This window comes from Dermacentor variabilis, chromosome 11 (assembly GCF_050947875.1).
Source record: "Dermacentor variabilis isolate Ectoservices chromosome 11, ASM5094787v1, whole genome shotgun sequence".
NCBI lineage: Eukaryota > Metazoa > Arthropoda > Arachnida > Ixodida > Ixodidae > Dermacentor > Dermacentor variabilis.
This window is the reverse complement of record NC_134578.1, coordinates 51017460-51038635: the sequence shown is the minus strand read 5'-3', so window position 1 is coordinate 51038635 and position 21176 is coordinate 51017460. Positions and strand designations below refer to the sequence as shown.

The window sequence follows — 21176 nt, the reverse complement described above, 5'->3', positions numbered from 1 at the left end:
GCTCCTGGCATCACATGGGAGTGAACAAAATCGAGGCCTCAAAGCAGCACTGGATCAATTAATCTGTTGATTGGCCTGTCAGTCCTCTGCACAGTGCTTAAGGCGTCATTCAAACGTGACAGCATCGGCCAAATAAAAATTTGATTTGTCTAACATGATCTTGGATTGTAGCGCGAGGTGACACGGACACAGACAGGAGCAGACAGGACGAGCTCTAACTCTCAACTAAATGGTTATTAAAACAACGAACATATATATATAGGTGATTGCAAAAACCGCAGCATTAGAATGTGACAAGGTGAAAAAAACATCAGTTGAAAAATAAAAACAAGGTGAAAAAAACATATGAGGTATGGAAATCAAAAAAGGAAAAAAAAAGGACTACTTAAGATTACCGTATTTACACGATTGTAAGTCGACCCCTTTTTTAAATTTGAAAGTCTGAAGTTGGGGGGTCGACTTACAATCGAAACCAAAACATGGCCCCGCCAAAAAAAATGATACCAACTGGAGCTACAACGTAGTTACAATTTTATGTTTGCTCTATGGCCCTACCCGTATCTTTTCGCTATCCCGCGTGTTTATTCGCTTTTCGGAAGGGTTTTTTAACATTTTTGAGAGTCTCACAGTGCATGCAACACTCATGAGGGGGGGGGGGGGTGTCCATAGTTGGGGGTGTCCATAAACTATGCCAGTGTTACAAGGCACAAAAGGGGACACAAGTCTAACGCCGCAATCATCTTTTCTTTTTTTGCCACCCTGTTAAAGTTTCCTATTTATCATAGGGCACATGATAGACAACTTGTCGGGGGCCGAGAAAACTGTATCGACGTCATATCTATTGGCCACATTCCGTAAACCATGGGATAATCTATGTACATAGGGTACCACAGCAAACCTTTTCTCCTTTTTCTGTTTTCCTTGTTTCTTACCGGGGCTTTTTACCCATTTTAAAAGTTTTTTGCAGGTTAGTGATAATAAATGCACAGGATAACTAGCCTTTCCAAGCCTTTCTATCTGTTGTGAAAAAACTTTGTTGGATATTGTGTGCACATGACTTAGTAATGGCAAACCTATGAGTTGAATGAGCTATCCCGTGTTTAACAAGTTTGGAATGACAAGAAGAAAATTCAAGCAGTGGCTTCTTAGCCCTAAGCGAATAATGCCAACAGACATGCTCCTCCTGGAACGTTAAGCACAGATCTAAAAACTGTAATTTGTTGCTCTGGATAAGCTCAAGCCTGAAACCTAGACCCCCCACCACATTCCCTAAAAACTTTTGAAGTATCCGTAGCTTTCTTGGTGTAGTTATCGCGAGAACAAAACAGCAGGTGGTCATCTACGTATCTAAACGCATGCACCACCAATTCCTTAAGATTGTTTTGTAGTTTTCTATTGACGTGACTTAGATAAATATTACTCAAAACTGGCACAACTTTTGAACCAATGCAAACTCCTGATTTTTGTACATACATAGAACTGCCCCCATTTTACAACGGTATTCTGTATGTAAAACAACAAAAGTTCTAAAAAAGGTTCCACGGGCATCCCACAGTCCTCAGTAAACCTGTCTAAATTGAGAGAACAAATTTGTGAGCTGTCAAAAGATAAGGCATTGTTATTGAATGACTGGAAATTATTGAACAGGAGTTGCCTGCTCCATGTATTCGTCCAGAAACTGGTGCCTCTATGTAGTAACCAACACTCTTCTTGTAGCAGATTCAATCGGGGAAAAGTCACCATTTGCATTAATAAAATTAATACAGTCTAGTGTTTTATGTGAAAAAAACCACGATCTGATTGTTAGGTGCGTGGTTGTAGGGGACTCCTGTTTAATTCTGGTCACCTCGGCTTCTTTTAACGTGCACCTAAACTTAAGTGCACGAGCGATTTTTGTATTTCACCCGCATTGAAGTGCATTTGTCATGGTTGGGATCGAATGAGCGACCTCGTTCTAGCATTGCAATGCCATAGCCACTGGACGGCCGTGGCGCGGGCACCACTCGCATCAGTCTTTCTTCCTGTAGATGCCTATGTTGTCCCTTATACTCTAACAGAAACAAACAGTCAACAACTTTGAATAGTGAATTGTCGAGTCAAATATGAACAAAACAGAAAAGGCCATTAGATGGTTATTCAAAGTCTGAAACATTCACAAACACCTGCTTTCATCTTGAAAGGTGAACGCAGTCAACTTTATTGGCGGGGGATGACTACAACACACCAGTTGTAAATAAAATTAGGAAAGAAAAAAAAAAAACACGCCTGCGTGTTGTTGCAAAACTCGGCGAAACTAAGTGGTCTCATAAGGAGCGCGTTTCTGTGGCCACTACGAGGTCATGTGCCAACAGCTCCCGTGCTTCGCTTTGACGTCTGCAGGTCGGACATCTTCGTGTTCCTCCTGAGCACGCGAGCCGGCGGTCTTGGAATCAACCTCACGGCTGCAGACACGGTGAGTGGGAGCACAGTTAACACGGCTACACCTTCCGGGCTTGTTCCGGCTTTGGTTTTTACTCTTTCAACAGAGCAGCATTGATGCAGGTATAGCTGCAGGCTGTGCGACAAGGGATGGAGTGAAAAATGTTAAGCGTAACATTAAGAGACGGGACGAGAGTGGTGTGGATCAAGAGAGCAAACGGGGATAGCCGATAATCAAGTTGACATCAACAGGAAAAGAAATGGAGCTGGGCAGGCCATGTAATGCTTAGGGCAAATAACCGGACCATTAGTGTCACAGAATGGATGCCAAGGGTAGGGAAGCGCAGTTGAGGATGGCAGAAAACGAGGTAGGGTGATGAAATTGGGAAATTTGCAAGCATAACTTGGAATCGGCTAGCTCAAAATGGGTAGCTGGAGATCGCTGGGAGTCGCCCCTGTCAAAACCTGCAGTGGGACGCAAAACACCAGGGTGGTGGTGATGATGAATTGGCGGAGAATTACCGCTTCTGGTATTTTTCACATTTGGGCCACGGTGTGTAGTTTGACGCGTGACCACTAAATTCACGGCCACATTTGGCTCCTAGGTTTTTCATTTGTGATCAGGGAAGGTGTGCTTTGTTTGTGGGCATGTATTGTTTGAAAGGAGAATTCTGTTGAATGACAATTGAGAGCTTGCAAGGTGACCATCTGGCCCCGTAGCCAACGAAGCTAAAGAACAGGCCCATGCAAAAGCACAAAAGAAAGGTGTGCTAGATAATGCAGCGTGCATTAAGCTTTACGTTTGCTCATACATAAACAGAAAATTGTCGGCCGTACAAACACCAGTGCAAACGTGCAAATAGGAAGCGGCGTATATATAGAACGACACACATAGAGAAGCACCTCGGTTGAATTTCGCGACATGGCTCCTTCTGGTCGCAGGTGATCTTCTATGACAGCGACTGGAACCCGACCGTGGACCAGCAGGCCATGGACCGTGCCCACCGTCTTGGTCAGACCAAGCAGGTGACCGTGTACCGGCTCCTCTGCAAGGGCTCCATTGAGGAGCGCATCCTTCAGAGGGCGCGGGAGAAGAGCGAGGTGAGCGTTTTCCCGCAGTCTGTTGATAATGCGAACCGTTTCCGTTTGCACGGTGGCCTTGTTGTGCTTGTTTTTATTTATTTACTTTTGTTACGGAGAATTTTATTGTGGAGTGTTTTTTCGCAAAAATTGCCGACGGGTGGCTTAGTGGCTGTGGTGTTGCAGTGCTGGACTCGAGGTCCCAACTTCGATCCCGGCCGCGGGAGCTTGCATTTCCACAAGTGCGAAATTTTAAAAAAAGGAACAAAAACAACTCTCTTTTATACTTGTAAATTTACGTGCACGTCAAAAGAACCCCGGATAATCAGAGTTAATCCAAAAGTCCCCCACTGCGGCGTTCCTCATGATGAGGTCGTGGTTTTGGAAAAAAGACTAGAAACTAGAAAACCTTAGAACTAAATATATCTTATTTTTACTTTTCTTCATGGGAGAAAGTGGAGAGGAAGCTTAACGCTAGGAGCAAGCTTTAACTCTGGCCCAACTCCAAGTTTTTCTATTAAAATACATAAGAAATGCAGAAACGCTTTCGTTAGGCAACCACTCAAGTGCTTTGAATGGAATTTGTTGCATTTAAGAGAGTGAGCTAAATTCTATAAACTTAGCAGACTAAATTTTGATTTAGGGCCTTCAAATTTTTACAAAAATTGTTAAAGATTGGCAAGTTAAAAAAAAAATATGAGCGTAAGGTTTCCAAATTCCTGAGTCTTCACCAAGGACAGATGCTGCAGTTTCATAAACTGCATCTCTTGGAGCATCTAAAGCAGATTACAGTTGCAAAAGTCTTATTCACAAATAAGTGTTGTGCTGCACAGCTATGTATAGTGCATTAATTTTGCCCGCTTTGAATTCATCATTAGGTGAACATTGGAGAATTTTGATGTTGTTTTTTTATTGCTTAATTGGAGAGTTGTGCACTTGTCATTTTTTAACAACTTTCTTTTTTATTTAAATTGATCACCTGTAAAAGAAAAATCTTCTCCCTTCAGTTGGGGTAGACTAATTTTTTCTCTTAAACGTGACAAACGCCATCAAGTTTTGGGCAGTCGTTGCTGAGCAAAACGATTTCTTGCATTCGCACGCATTTGGATGACGATCTCCTCAGGTAAAGCTTGCAAGCTGGCTTCAGAGCAGTTGCATGATGCACTCGTATCGCGATTCTGCATGGCAGTCTTTCTGATCAGATTTTTTCCGGCCCCTCTGCTTCAGCTGCAATTTGTGCTGATGGCACGCAAGGATCTGCAGGACAGGTTCTTGCATGTAAAGCAGAAGTTGTGGGAGTACAGGGAACCTTGTGACATTTGCATTTCATGTCAAGAACCACATTGTGCGAATTCACGGAGGCCGCCCACATGTTTCGCTTCTTTTTTTCTCCATCCTTGCATATGCTTTGTCACTGCAGATCCAGCGCATGGTGATCAGTGGCGGCAACTTCAAGCCCGACACGCTCAAGCCCAAGGAGGTCGTGTCGCTGCTTCTGGACGACGCCGAGCTGGAGCGCAAGTGTGAGTGCGAGCGCAAGTGCTAGCTCGGACGAGGCATTTGGTCAATGAAGTTAGTGTTGGAAATGGTGCTTGCACCGGGAACAAGCGACCAAAAATACAGAACGCCGGCGCGCAACTGTGCTGCTTGCATCCCTTAAAAGGCCAACTCCGACAATATTTTAGCTCATCTGAAAAAGAAGGGGGGAGAAAGAAAGAAAAAGAAAGCGTAATTTCAGAAAGTACAGCTATGGACAAGCCTTCCTGCGAACTGTTATGCCTGAAGTACGGCCTAGTAAAAATGGACGTTTCATTTGGACACTAAAATTAAAAAAAAAAAAAAAAATAAAAAATAAACTCCACTGTCGTCGTTCACCAAAAGTGGTACCGAACCCAGAGTGTTGAGAATTAGCACACCACCTGGGAACGACTTCAGATACCTGGCATAGCCTCCGGTGCACTGTAGATCTCGTGACGCCATGTTCGCGAGACCTGTGTGCCATCCGCCAGCCGCCATGTGCATACATCATTTACTTAGGTGCTCTGGCTTCCAAAGCTGGTGAATCACCGGGACTGGGTGGTATTGTTGGTTCAAAAAGCTGTTCGTAGCTGGGTCGCGAAACTCAGATATGCTTGACGAATTTTGAGTTGTCGATAAATGGCAGCTGGTCCACACTTCAGATTTTCTTTTTTTTTTTGTTGATACAGTTGAACCCATTTATAAAGAACTCAATAGTTCCGTGAAAAGTAGTCATCATATCTATAGTTTGTTATATACAGGCTCACCCTTAAATACACTAAAGAAATTAACTGCATTGAATTTGGCGTCGTCAGTTACAATTTGGCAGCACATTGGTCCGAAAACGAGATTTTCAGCGCCATTTTTGTTCCCTGTGTGTTCCCGCAGCTAGCTGCAAACTTACGCTAGAAACGTCTATCTAAAGAACGAAAAGCGGCATCGTACATTTCGAAACAACACACGCAGCCAGTATTTTTTATGCGAGAGCTTGTGATATATTTTAGTACTGGCGGTACATGACTGTGTTCTGCACAAGAAAGAGCGAAGCATTCTAGTTGGCCAGGAATGAAAACTTTGGGAACCACTGCTGCAGCATTCTGCCATTCTGCGAAGGTCTCGGACATCGTCTCGGACATTGTGGTCTTGCCGTTACCACTGCACGTCAGCCACACACGAGCCATAAGATTACGCTATGTACGTCACTTTGGGCAAAAAAAAAATTCGATGTTCCAAAGTCAAAACGACACCGCGAACCGCCATCAGCAATGGGCAACACGTAAACGAAGTGGCCACCGAATCGTGATCTCCCGATAACGTTGTAGTAACCGCCAAGCCTTTACGACATTCAGTGGCAGCAGCACATGGTGCAGCGTTTTCACCGACTTGGGTCGCATCAACAGGAACGCTCGAGCAGCCGTTGTTCCCGTGGTGGAAGGACACAGATGGTCTTTCCAAATCGTTGAAATGGGCGCCATGCACGTGGTGCCGTACGGACAGTTGCGCATGAACGAGAGCGACGCCGTCATGGCATCCGACATCGCATCGTTGCACGCGCCAGTGCGCGCCAGTGCTGTTTATGCTTTAGATGCTGTACTCCTCCTTCCTGGAGGCGTGGCTTGAAAGAGCGTGACCTCCTTCATGGCTTCCGAAATCCGCGCGCAGTGGTCGGTCGCCAATCTCGAAGGCCTTATCGTCATCGCGGTTGGACTGAAGTTAGGCGCGCGCTGCCGTGCGCCCAGTTTGGTTGTGCTTCCGTGTTTCCGTGCATTGCCTGTGCCCTCTATTTACCGTGACCGGGTTCGAAGTGTTCGTTGTAACAGTACAATGGTTTAGACAACGTTCGTTATGTCCGGAAGCAGTTTCAACAGGTAGGGTCGGAAAATCATAAGTGCACTGAAGTGTGGTCATCCTAACCAGTAGATCGTTACATATGGGATCGTTGTAAGTGGGTTCGACTGTATTTGTAGAATGTTTGCACTTGCTTGCTATGTGTTTTGGCCCCTATGTGCCTCAAAGCAGTGCAGTGGGAGCGCTTTCCACATGCCGTTCCATCGTATCCCGGCAAACACTATCCATCGGGGCAGTGAAAAAAATTTGCAGTTCGAAGAGCAGGGGGGAAAAGGCAACAACAGGCAAGAAAAAATTAAGCTGTGAGTGACAGTTGTGTTTCTGAACTGAAAAGTGTTGCTTTATGTTGTAGATAAAACATTTATTTACATTATTGCAGAATTAATTACTGTAGAGTAATATATAACAAGCACAACAACAGAACTTTGCGTAGCACATATGCAAGGCAAAATTAACCTGTAGAGGGGGCTTTGCGGCATGTATCATATTTGGTAGCCATTGGTGGTTAACAGGGTGTTAAGAAGGAAATTAGACAATTATCAGCCCTGCAGCTTTGCCAAAATGGCATTCATAATGTATAATGCTCATTTATAGCCAGTTTCGCCAAAGTGAAAGCTTGTTTCACCCACAGTAGGGGCTTAAAAGATATGCTTTTCTGCTGCCAAACACAAGATTGCGGGTACGATTCCCGACCGCAGCAGCCACATTCTAATGGGGGTGGAACGAAAAAGCACTGACGTGCTTAACTGTTGGTGCCCGTTGAAGAAGCCCAGGTGGTTCACAATTAATCCGAATCCCTCCACTATGCTGCTAATCTCTCTTCACAATCAAACGTCTTTGCTGTTGACTTTTAAACCAGGTTCCGCATATGCACGGGAGAATTCATTTAGTTTCCAGCACAAGTTGTTCGGCAGTAAGCTCAGCTGTTCAGTTGAATTCAGTTGTTCACCTCCTCCTTACCACTTACCAATGATTTTTTCTTATTGTGCCTTCACACAGTCCGACAGCGTCAGGAGGAACGGAAGCAGCTTGAGGACAATGTCGAGAAGCCCAAGGAGCGCAAGAGGCGAAGCGACAAGGGAGAGAAGGTCAGTCCATCTTCTCCTATAATTATTATTATTATTATGTAATGAAACTAAGGAGAGACCTAACAAGGGACTGTAACACTTGAGCTATATTCGCACAATGAGATGGCTCATCAATTCAGTAAGCAGACAAGTCTGATGTGGCCAAGGTGCAACGAATCGCATCGCTAGCAGCTCATCTGCGGCTTTCTCTTGCGAGTAGGGATGCGCAAGCACTACTAGCAACGTAATGCTCATCCGCGGACGCCCATAGGATTCAGTGCATTTCGTATCTCTCAACAACGAAACGTTGCTGTACTGCAATCCCACATCAACAAAATTTGCTAGAACGTAACCCCGCATATTACCTACTCGTGCAAGGCTAGCAGGCTTTAATACATGGTCAAATGTGATTGCCTTGCACTAAAATTGGGTACAATACCACCACATTACAGTGCTGCAATTTTTGTTGACAAAAACAACCAAGCGCCGAAAGCGGTCGCGTGTGCTGAAAACGTGTATTGGCCGCCGTCTTATTCGTTGATTGCTCGTTTGAAGCGGCACGCACGTTGTTATCGACATGTGACGATGCCTTTTGCACACCTAGTGCAGTGTGTAATGCGCGCCTCGGTGAGAAAAATGCATCAAAACAAGGAAGTCCACGTCGGTGATTTGTTTTTGCCGCTTGAGATGGTGGTCGCAGCATGGAGTGCTACGCATTGGGCCATGATTTAGCGATTGTCTGGGAATACGCATCCCTTGCTTCAAGAACGCTGGTTTTGGCGCCACTCGACAGGCGTTGCATGCGGATTCGGCATCGGACGTAGACTTGAGCGAAGAGGCTGTAATCTCGATTGATTGCCTTCAGGCATAGAGTTTCTCACTACTATATTACCTAGAGGGAAGTCTGGCGCTGCTGCGCTCTGTGGTATGCATGGGAATGCCGGTATATTGTGACTTCGGATTGGCATCATTCTCGGGACATCTTCAAGACACGCCTGGCAAGCACCGTTCCTTCTGTCACAATTATTCATTTTCCACTCAAGCAGCACTTAAAAAGCTGTTTCAGCCTTATTATTACACAAAAACATGTTTTGTTTAACTATGAAAACTTGTTATTGCATGTACAATTATATGAAAGTTAAAAAGTATCAGTGGGCTGTTAAACTTGAAGGACAGACAACATTCGTGCTTGCTTTGCAACAGTTTGTCATCTGTTCTTGCTTTTCTTCACTTGGTTATGCATTGTAGATGAGTAAACTTCGCTGGAGGATCCAATATGCATGAATGAAAACCTTTTATGAAGATTTTACTTTAAGAAAGCATTATTTGTGTAGCCATATCCACGTTTTAGACGAAGCCTTTTGCTACACCGGCCAATGCAAGCCTCGTAGACACGTGTACCGTCATTCCCATGACAGCACAGTGCCCCTTAGGAAACTCCCATAGACGGTGGCGCCAGATTTCTCTCTAGATGCTATAACGAGAAACTCTGTGCCTTCGGGTATACGAGGTACAATCAATTTCATGCTCGGCATAGGACGTGTTGGCGCCGATGGGCGACAGCGTGCGCTGGAGAAATGCTGCTGCGTGCGTGGACCGCTGTTGCTCTGCGTCCGGTGTCGAGTTATGCAAAGTCTCGCAAAAGTGATTGTATCTCTGAAAGCAATTCACCAAGAGTACTGCTCCAGGCCGAGCCGCCACTGCTGATCGACGCATGTGGCACACTTTGTGTTGTCGGCAACGCGGTTCTGTATCCTCTAGCAAAGCTTGCTAAAGTAGGGTAACGGAATTTTGACAGTAAAGCTTCGTTCTGCGATGCATTACCTATCTGTGCTATCTCATTCCGCAACAACGAAATTCTCGCAAAAGTGAATTTTTTTCGCGTTCCCCGTCGATTTCGTTATTGCAAGGTTCAACTGACGTGAGCCATGCTCCTGGGAGCTTTGAAGGGTGTCGACTTGTAGGGAGCGATGCACAAGCTGTAGTTGTTCACGTGTTTTGGCGCCTTTTTTTGTTAGATTTTTCGCGTATTTCTCTTCGCCAGCGGGGTCCCCGCAAGAGGAAGATGGTTGAGCACAATGTGACGACAAGTGCTCCCCCACCTGCAACCATGGCGTCAACACCGCCTCCCACCCTGCCTTCTCAACAGGACTCGGAGTCCATCGTCAGCCTTGACTCTGTCCCGCCAAGTCCCTACAGCGAGGTGGGTGCATGTAGCTTATGTACCTGCCACATATTTGGGCCGCATATAAGGTCTGCCTTTTTGACAGCTAATCGGGGTTCATGCCTTACTTAGAGCCATGACTCTCCAGTGGCATATACACACATGTGGAGTAACAGATAATGAAACCAGAAAAAAAAAAGCAAAGGGGGACGTAATGATCATGTTTAATTGAAATGTAGGAAAATGGAAGTAGACAGAAAGATAAGTTGCCGCAACCGGCAGTCGAACACACATTTCATGCATTATGTGTGCGGTGCCTTACAAGTTGAACTATCGCGGCGGCCACCCTCCTGCCTGATTTCTAGGAAGTATCTCTACGATAATGGCCCTGCGAGTGTGAGCCAGGAGTGTCCTGAATCGCAGGTGTCACATAGTTAGCATGCGATCCTAGGAGCAGACAACTGGCCAATAGACACTCGTGTGCTCCTCGTGGCATCGAGGCTGCCAAATTTGAGGCCCTCGCGATGCAACGAGCAAGCAGAACAAGGGAATACGAGGGGCTCAGTTTTTTGCTAATCACAACCATGTGAAGTAACAAGTGTAACTAACAAAAAAAAAAAAAAAAATAGAGCCCCTCAGTACCCCGTTTTCCTTGCTTAATGTGGACCCAGCTTTTACAAGTTTATTGTAAGCAAATGATGGGCACCAAAATTTAACCCACCTGGTTTAATAAGAAGAATAAGTAGGATGCCCGAGATGTTTGCAATCGGAATAAGATGAAACGTACAGAATTTACCCACCCGTGGTGCAAGCGTACTCACATTTGATGCCCATCGTCACCAGTCTGACTGCTCTTTATCGCGGTCTATGAACTGCATGCCATTCTCCATGCGGTCTACTGCATTTGATATTCGAAATTTCTTGAGCAGCTGCACAACAGTCGCAAACGAAAATGGTTGTCCATGCATTGATTAACCACTTTGCCAATTTGTCCTACGGTGCTTGCAAGTCTCCAGAACGCCAAAAGCCCGTGATGCGAAGCTGTTGCTGCTAGCTCTGCATGTAAAACACCTCATCTTTTGGGGGAACTTTCATAATGAAAGCGGCATGTTGCCAACATAATCAAAAAGTTATGGTCACCAGCTTGTAATGGCATTGGCAATGACACTTGCTCTAATGGTAGGCCACTGCCAAAGCCATGAATGTGCTTTCGGTTGCATATTCAATTGTAACTTACAGCACTTTCTGGACCCATTTTGCTTAAAAGAAACGTGCGCTTTAAGAATCAGGTAAATTTGGTGTATCCCGTTGTACAGCAAACAGCTGTTAATGGTGTCTGTGACATAGCTGTCCAGTCCATGTCCTGCTGGTTTTAATTGAGTAATACTCAGTCGAAGCGGCCGATTTGCAGTGATACCACTGTCATATCTGATACAGCATTGTAACCTGTAGTGGTAAAAGCAAGTTCGGCCATTCCCTCGTGCAGCGTTCGCTGAGCAGCGTGGCCGTGGCTCAAGATGACGACAGCAGCGACGGTCCCCTCATCGTGGATGATGGCAGCCCGTCGAGCACTCCCGTGCCCCCCCTGAACACTGCAGGTGAGACTTCCTCGATTTGTGGCTTCACGCCTCCTTTGTTTTGTTTTGTTTTCTCTATTTTCTGGTATGTGTTCAGCCCCAGATCACTTTTTTATTCACTGCGAGATCACAGAAGAGTGTAGTTCTGTTTTTCGCGTGCAGCATCTGGCGAGCTCGGAAAAAACTGTTTCCAGCTCACTAGCTCAATTTGCCATAATGTTGCCCCTTATTGTGTTGCCCCTTCACATTCGCAGGCATCCGGAATTCTTAAGGGAAGAACCTAATCGCGTTTGCCCATGTGTTAAGACAGTCTTGGTGTGATTCGTGCTGCAAAATTGGGGACTGTACTAAAGAGTACATGTTTCAGTGGGGGTTGTGGCAAGTCCCAGGCGTGGGGCTTTCTTGGCTGTCTTGTTTTGGCTCAACACTAGCTAATCTGCAAAGCCACTAATCTCACCCAGACAGCCACCCTGAATTATGTGATCAAGCATGAAGGAAAGGAAATGCGTGTAATTTTTCTGTTTTGATTAAATGCACTAAGTGTGCTAAGGCATGCAACACTTTCGTGGTCGTCTGTGTACAGCAGTACTTCACTTATACATTCCTTGTTCATACGTTTTCCTGGCTATAACGTCGCTAAAGCCCGGCCCCTGCAAAACAGCTGTGTACAGTTGTCTTCCGTTAATTCAACCCTGACAGGACTGACGAAATTGGTCGAATTAACTGGCAGGCCAAATTAAATAAGGTGCAGAAAAAAGGCCAAAACACACTGCTGATTCATTTGGCAGATCAAATGTGCGCCCACTTTCTGTGTGTCCAGAGTAAAAAACTAACATGGAAATGATATTAAAGCTCCTAACCAAAGTATAACTATAATGTGCATCCGATTTTTTTTAGCAAGAAAGGTAAGCAAGGGTCTAGTGTGTGTTGCACAGTGGTGGCTGGTTTCCTAAAGTCAGCTCTACCGCAATACATCTGTGTTATGCGGTAAACCATACAAACACCGCGAAAGCGGTTTCGGTTTTGTATTTGATCGCACCGAGAATGTAATTTCCGGCCCAATTTTCCTGAAAAAGGAAAAAGAAAGGCACGCATTAGAACCTGGTAAATACTGTAATCGGACATTGTGAGCTACGGTTGCTTGAAAATCTTACTAGGGTGGGCTGATAATACATAGGTGTTTTTGACTGGAAATGACGGGAGTTCAACACAGATGCTGCCACTAAAGGGGTTGCTATTGGGGTCACCGTAGGGGTCAGGCACTTGCGTGCTGACTGGTCAACTCTGAATTACCCGGCAAAGGGCAATTTTAGGGTCGAAATAACAGAAATCTGGGTCAATACAAATGCATGGGCGCGGGCCAGGACCTTCGGTCGGGATGGAATAAACTGAAAAATCTAGTTAACTGGAGTCGAATTGACGAAAGTCAACTAGAATGCGATGAGCTACGTCCTGAATTGGTTTCTCAAAAATTTTCTTCTCGTTTGATTTTCTGTGTTCGCTCAGTGGACAGTCCTGGAGCGCCATCTCCGGGCGGCAAAAAGGGCCGAGGCACGGGTCGAAGTCGGGGTCGGCCCCGAGGGTCGACGCGCAGGGGCGGTGCAGCAATGCGTGGCCGGGGATCCATGCTGGCGGCCGCCGAGCGAGCCGGAGCCCAAGCCGGAGCCCAGGCTGGTTTTGCAGCCTATGGCTACAGTGTTCCCTGGAATGGAGCCTCGTCAACAAGTGAGTTTTCTTGGAGACACCGTTTGTCCCTGGTGTGCGAGTCACTATGTTTCGGCAGGCACGAGCCCAGCTAAAGCATTAGTTTAAATATTTTGTGATATGCTTTTTTTGCTAGGCTGGTGCAACAGAAGAATGATAGGCTTGGCATTAAGAGCTGGACAGGTGGCAGTGTGCATTGGAGAGCGAATGCGGGTAGATGATGCCCTTGTTTAAAGTTCACAGAAAGTAGTGCAGTTTGGCAGTCCATGTAATGTGTATAACGAGCAGTCTATATTGTAACACCTCTCCCAAAGGAAAAGAAACAGTGAGGGCAGTTGTGGATCACATGTGACGAGATTAGAAGTTTAGCAGGCATAGGGTAGAGTCAGCTGATGCAAAGTAGCAGTAATGGGAGATTGCTGGTAGAGGTCTCTGGGCAGGCAGTGGGCGTAAGTAGGCTCCTGTTGCTGCTGATAGTCTTTTCCGAGTGTTTGCAGCACACTCAACTCGGATCGGTGTGTCCTTACAATGGACTGATCTCGTGACGACATTCACTATGCCACAGCTACCACAAAACGTGGCGGTAGTAGTAGTAGACTTTTGCAGGCTGAAGGACAATGATTGTCGGAAGCGTAGTCGTGTTTGTACCATGACAGCTGTGCTTGACCGTCTTGATTGAAAGGCAGGAAGGTGAGAATGAAAAGAGAGAGAGAGCAAATAATAAATGAAAAGTAGGGAGGTTAACCAGGACTGAGTCCAGTTGGCTACCCTACACTGGGAAAGGGGAAAGGGGACGGAAAGATTAAAAGAAGAGAAAGTCCACTGGGGATATAATTCGGTCACTCAGTTTGGATCACAGACTCAATCCGGTAGCTTTCAAATATCGCAACAGCGCTTCTGTGGCTTTTTGTAGCTGCGATATGCGAGGCCATGGTCCCAAGATCTTGTTCAGGGGGAACGGTTTTCTATCTAACTGACTGAGAGCTGTGCAGAGGTCATGTCTCTCACTTTCAAAAGACTGGCAGTAGCACAGTAAATGTTCTATAGTTCTACATGTCGGAAATTCTCACCAGACGTGCGCCGCATTTTTCCTGCGCCGCCCCTCAAGGGACAGTCAATCGGCAACTGTTGTTGTGTCACTGTAGTTGTCACTAAGCGCGAGGCGGGACTGTCAGGATTATTGAAAATAATTAGAAAAATATGTGTACCTGTTGTACTAGAAAACAATATTTGTGAAAGTTTCTTAGAGTACTAGTAAAATTTTGGTTAAAGCCGGGAAAGGAAGCACTGCAATCTGTACAGCTAAGCCAGAGCTGCTGCTAACTTTCAGCATGCCTAGTTCAAAAGAATGTGGAGAGACGGGCTATTTATCACTTTTCCTCCTCTCAGAAAAAAAGAAGATATTGCAAAAAAAAAATGTTGACACCAGTCGGGTATCGAACCCAGGCATTCAGTGTTGGAGGCTCAGATGGTACTGTGAACGAAATACTCTGGCTCTGACAGTAACGTTCTGACAGCCATTTTGATACACTGTAAGGCACATTGAATTAGCATAATTTTGCAACATTTTTTTAGGGGTTGGGGGACACTGGCTTGTTAATTGGCAGGCTGCGTCAACTTTTGCTATGCCGGGCATCCAGCTTTCACCACCAGGTAACATTCACTGCTTTGGTGCTTGATATTTGCTCCATGAGGGCCCGCTTGAAGGAAACACGCAGTTACCAAAGGCGAGTGGCTACGCCACCCGAAGATGTTCCTGCTGTAACTTGCCATGACTGCGCAAATTGACTGTCAGCTTTGATATCATTTTTTTTTATGAACAAGGATTGTCTCTTATTAAATGGAACAAAAGACCCAATGTAGTAAGTTGCAAGCATCTTTCCTATGCCGGAATGACTCAAATCATAGAAAACCGAAATCCATGATGTCACGTTGAGAACCGGGGCTTTGTTTTTGGCACAATATCGAACAAAGGGATGTTTGGTCTTCATTTTCTCCAGTCCTAGTCAACTTTTTCTTGCCAACTCAGTGAAAGTAGGCTTTTGAAAAAATACTTAATCAGCAGGGTTCTTAGTGATCCTTGAAAACCGTGAAAAACCTTTGATTATGAAACTTCCATTTTCAAGGCATTGAAAGCCCAAGAGTTCCACAGAGTGCTTTAAAAATGTTGAAGTTTATTTGTTTTGGCTAAGCTTCGTGGATTTTATTTGTATATCTGACCTCGTGGTTTATACGAGCCAGAAGTCAAGTAAATCCAATCCAATTTGATCAGCATCCTTGTGGTAGGGAGTCATTTAATTGTGGGTTTTGTGATTGGGGATAGCTTATGCGAAGAATGCTTAGCAAACACTCTTTTTTTTTGTTCCACGTGCATTAAGAAAAATTTGCTCCTAGTTTAAGAAAGTTTTGTTTTCAAGCTGCCAGGCATCATGGTGCTTTAATCCTTTAATATCTTTTGTCAGGGACTTGATATTCCTTGAAGACCCTTGAACTTTACCTGCAGAGGCTGCTATGAACCCAGACCTGTACTGACTTAGGGCTGTTTAGTGTCCCATTGGCATATAGCACCATCTTCAGTGTATGCCCCCTAAATGTGCTCGAGTGCCCTGGGTCCTCTCGAACACAGACACCAACTAGATCTTTGTGGTGATCGCCACGTGATTACCACATGATTATGGTGGTGCTCCCATACTGGGGGTGGCACACACCCACAATGAAGGATCGGCCAAGATGCATATCCACATGTTAGTTCGCTATGATGATTTTCATACTATGGGACATACGCAATGTGGGGGTTGGCCAAGAAGTGGGTGTTAGACAAAAACACCAACTGTTTTCCACACTGTGGTACTTAACCACAACACGGTATCGACCAAGCAGCAGGATGTACATATCATCTCGTCCAAGGCCAGCTTTGAGGTGACTGCCGTGTGTTGATGATGACTTTGATTTCCATACTATGGCATTTAGTGACAATGGGGGACTGGCCTAGAAGCCACTGGTACATTTGAAATAAATATGAAGAAATCAAGAAACACCGGCCTTTGTAAGATTGTCACATTGTGTAACACGGGTACGCGGGAGCACATGCACACTGGTTTCCTTTATGCCAAAGACACGGTATTGAAAAGAGACTTATTTGTAGCACTGCATTAACCACATCCAGAAAGCTTCACTTGACATGGATTCCAACATTTGTCTTGGATCTGCATAATTTTTCCCCCCTTCTCAGACATAATCGATATGCGATGCCGCAGGTAGATTTGTTTCATGCATATCGCAGTTTTGTATCACGCTAACCAGGAACATTTCCATGGGAAAGCTAATTGTGCATCAAAGCTGATGCGGCGAGCGCACTCTCATAGTCAGAGGTATACAAACGGGAGGTTCTGCAGAAAAGCAACATTTCTCGGCAACTGAGACTCACAGCCTTAAACTGCCAAATGCACAGCAATGTTTGAAATGCCGAGTCTGTACTGCAGTCTCCAATTCTAGGTTGAATGTAAAGGCATTGACGAAAGTGTTTTCTCGCCGAACCCCCGGTCCTTTGATCGTGGTTGTGTGTGCGCCGTGGCATGATAATCTGGCCCAGGTACTGAATTTTGTAATGGTCCACCTTATTAACGTCTTCGTATTATGATAGCAATTATGTAGACCTTCCAAGCGAATTTTCTCCATCGGCGTCGCCGTGATGTTCCCCAAAAGTCCGAGTGGGACAACATGGCGCCCGCGCGCCGAATGCTGTGGGCGCGACGGTCAGCCGTGGAAGTTGGCGTGACGCGCGCCGTGTTCCCGCCTGCTCAGTTTTGAAGATCACGTGATCGAGCGAGCGCTAAGGGGGGAGGAGGGGACGCGCGTCTACTCCTGTAGCCCGGCCGTGGCTGCGGATGGCTTGGAGGTAACCTGCGGCAGGTGCGAACGTCGAGGGCGAGCCGAGATGGCTGGTGGCTCCGTGCGCGTCGTCTTCCGACGCGCCTGGCGTCGGAGGTCGCGCAGTGTCACGTTTCAGAGACGCGGCGAAGCGAGAGGCAGCACGAAGGCGTTGCCTCTCGGCTGCCGGCTTCCATCGTCACGTGAGCGCTGTGACGGCGAGTGTTCGTGGTCGCGTATGTTCCTGTTTGCCTGTGCGCGTGTGACAGCATGCTCGTTAATTTTAATTAGTAAGTGAGTGTTTACTGCTCGTTACTCGGCCGCTGAAGCTGCGAGTACTACTTCGTGTAGTTCTCTAATACTTTACCAGCAATGCTTCGCCTTTCGGCCGAAACCGCGATTATTATTATTATTATTATTATTATTATTATTATTATTATTATTATTATTATTATTATTATTATTATTATTATTATTATGTTCATCCTTCGTCACTTAATCGAGCGCCGCTGTTATCTATCGCCTGGATCGGTCACGTCGTGCGATGGATAAGAAAAAAAAATATTCAGAATAGAACGTTGTTCCGGTGGCCCACTTGCTGTCACAGCCAGAGATCACTTCCGGTGCACCGCTTTTCGGTGGTCGCTTTTCGAGAAAAGCGACCATTTGCGACTGGTCGCGCGACCACTGTCAGTCGCCGGTGTGAATGAGCCTTAGAGGGTTGTAGAATATAGCGCCTCTTCCTCTTCACATTTTCTTTCTTTCTTTCCTTCTTTCTTTCTTTCTTTGTGTCTCTCTCTCGCTCTGCTTTCTTTAACTGTCTGGGCCAGTAGTTTCTGTAGTAATCACGATGTTTTGTCGGATGTATTTGCGGCAAAACATCGTGATTACTACAGAATCCACTGGCCCAGACAGGGTTAAAGAAAGCAGAGCGAGAGAGAGACACAAAGAAAGAAAGAAAGAAAGAATGAGAGAGAATGTGAAGAGGAAGAGGCGCTATATTCTACAACCCTTTAGGGAGCACCGCTCTGCGCCTCGAGGACGGGAGAGGGGAAGCAAAGAAAGCAGAGAGAGGCTGCGGGCTCTAGTCAAGTCGCTTGCCTCTACGCGACTTTTACCCGCAGTCTCCTCCATCACTGATGGAAATGAAGAAGTTATTATTATTATTATATTTCACACCATTGGGTTTGTGAGTTAAGCCTGAAGAACGACATGCTGATCACAACTCCTGAAGTTATGGACGCCCGCAGCCCAAGTTTCATCCTAGACGCCAGCGCTCGTTTCTCCCCTGGCGGAACGATTTCACCTCCAACGGGTGTAGCTTTCCGCCGCCGCTTCCCTTCACGATCACGCCCGCGTTCAGTTCGCGCTGCGCGCGAAATGTCTCGTGTTTGCGACGACGGCGCCTCTTCGGATGACCGGAAATTATTACTGCGTTGTTAACTGTCACGACAGCAATGTAAATACGAAAGTGTTGATGCCACCAGTGAAATTCTGCCGATTCACAAGGAAATGGCACGAAAAAATCAGACGACAGACATAGAGATTACTGCGGTGCGCCGAACGAAGTAAACAACTGGCAAACGAAGCGAGCTCGTTCATTGATCACTCCTGAGTGTATGACGGTTTTTATATGTAACCCACATGAATTTAATAATTACTCGGTATACAATCCCTTTATTCATATAAAAACTTTCAGTTGTTCGACCAGCGTTTGCCCCGTCTTTTCTCGTGTTTCATTTGTGTGTGCGCTGCCCGAGAATGGAGACCACTTCTGTTGTATGCGCTAGCAGTGGCCGAAGTTCACGCAGGCCGAGAAATTGAATACGGGCACGATGCAGTGAACATAACCGGAGTTCATACCTGCATCACCACTGCACCGATCGATCGAGTTGCTGGACGATACACGCCCGCGTCTTGATCGCGCCGGCATTGCTGAAGCAGAAATGATTACTAATACTTTCAACTGCCGTCTCTTGAGCACTGTTAAAAAATGGCCAACCTATTTACATTGCTGCCTCTATTCTATATTGTAGGGGACGTACTAGGTAATGTTGTGTGCGCATGTCGTACTTGTGCTATGCAGCGACATATTGTGTTTATTTCCGCACAGTGTCGATGCAAGTCCGTTGTCGCCATCAGAGACAACACGGATTTGTAGCAAACATTTTGTGAGAAACTGCAAAAAAATGACTTTAGCCCGTATGTAACGCATGGTACGTGCCGACGATTTTTCCGGTGCCCGGGGATTGAGGCGGCAACGTTAAGAGAGTGACGGTGCGCTTTTCCAGCAGTTCTTGCACAACACGAGCAGTGTGAATCGGCAACCTATCGTGTTAGAACATATAGTCGCCTTCCAGGAACGGGCCGTCAAGAATGTATGGAATCGGTACGTCGTCTGTGACTGCCCTGCACCTTTCAGCGATGAACTTACCTTCGAGGCGCATCAGCGGGCGTCGCACGACGCTTAGGAAAGGATACCGGCTCATTTCCCGCAGTAACGATCAGATCGGCGCACTGCAACTGACAGCAGAACGCTTCCCGACAATGCGGCCAGCGCACGCCGCCGTAGCAGGCGACGCCATTCAAGACTCCGCCCCCTCGAGCACCTGCGCCTGCGCGAGCTGCTGCCGCCGCCTGACTCAAGCGCTCGCCGCATCGCGATGCAATGCGCTCCGAGTTTTCCCCTAAGTGTGAAACAGACGGTACATCGTCCTTCGAATAAAACGTCCACGCACGCGCACTTAGGCACACACCGCGCGCGGTACCAAACGTGCCCAAACACGCGCAGTGCAAGAGGCAATAGAGAGTTTTAGAATAACGTTTGGGGCCCCAAAGAAATAGCGTCGAAGCCACTGCGCATGCGCGAGACGCAAACTGCGTTTGGGTTTTGCGTTGGGAACGCTATTTCACCGATTTAGCGGGAGCCCAAGTAGCGGCCCCAAAAGCTTTGCGTCAGCAAACATGGCGGCACCCATCGAAACGACTGCTCTAACCTAGCACCAAACTGGGTTCGATTCGTGGTAATGCGTGAAGTTCGCAAGCTAGGAGAAGTGACTGCGGTTATCGCTTTCTCTCAACTAGCGTGTGTTATGAAGATTGATTCATTAGACGCCGCTGATTCCGAATTCAATTGTGGATGTTGTGGCTCGTAGGCCTAACACGGCTAAGCTTGGCTGGTGAAGGCACGTAAAGTTGGTTTGCTCAAAATTAAGCGCAACTAATTGTTTGCTGCTTACAGAATAACCTCTAAATTGTAATTAAGCGTGAATACACGGAAGTCAGAATTACTATTCCTATCTTAAAATGGTATGGTTGATTTAGTTATTTGTAATAGCTTTTCCTTGACGCCGCTGTGGCGCTGTCGGCGCAAGACGCTATCCGCAAACGCAAAACCGTATTCTAAAACTGTTCACTCCTGCGTGCCCCAACGATAACACCCGCAAAGCTCATTGGGGACCCAAACTATTGGGGCCCCTATTCTAAAACTCCCTAATCAAGGCGTACCACCCGCTAGTTGAATTTTGCCCCACATGCGGCGCTCTCAATGCCGGCGCAGTAGAGTTACTGTATGTGCTACCGCAGGTAGCACATAGAGTTACTCATAGAGGTACCGAGAGTTACTGTAGAGCACATAGAGTTCATAGAGTTAGAGCACATAGAGTTAGAGTCACCGTAGAGTCGCCGTAGAGTAGAGCACATAGACCGTAGAGTTACCGTAGAGTAGAGCACATAGAGTTACCGTAGAGTTACTGTATATGCTGCCTACGGTAGCATACACAGTAACTATATGCATATACAGAGTAGATGTGATATACAGAGTAGATATACTCTGTATATACAGAGTAGATATATAGAGTAGTAGATATACAGAGTAGATGTATACAGAGTACATATATAACATATACAGAGTAGAGCACATAGACCGTA

At 46.2% G+C, this 21176-nt stretch overlaps 1 protein-coding gene across 2 annotated transcripts in view; it reads left to right on the top strand.

Moving 5' to 3' along the window:
* Positions 1–21176, top strand: part of Ino80 (chromatin-remodeling ATPase INO80) — an 87609-nt gene that overhangs the window by 45764 nt on the left and 20669 nt on the right. For both annotated transcript variants that reach the window (XM_075675168.1, XM_075675167.1), the window contains exons 27-33: positions 2380–2452; positions 3361–3519; positions 4919–5021; positions 7864–7952; positions 9976–10134; positions 11582–11693; positions 13179–13397. In XM_075675168.1, coding sequence (XP_075531283.1) covers positions 2380–2452; positions 3361–3519; positions 4919–5021; positions 7864–7952; positions 9976–10134; positions 11582–11693; positions 13179–13397 — 914 coding nt within the window. The remainder of the gene's footprint in view (positions 1–2379; positions 2453–3360; positions 3520–4918; positions 5022–7863; positions 7953–9975; positions 10135–11581; positions 11694–13178; positions 13398–21176) is intronic.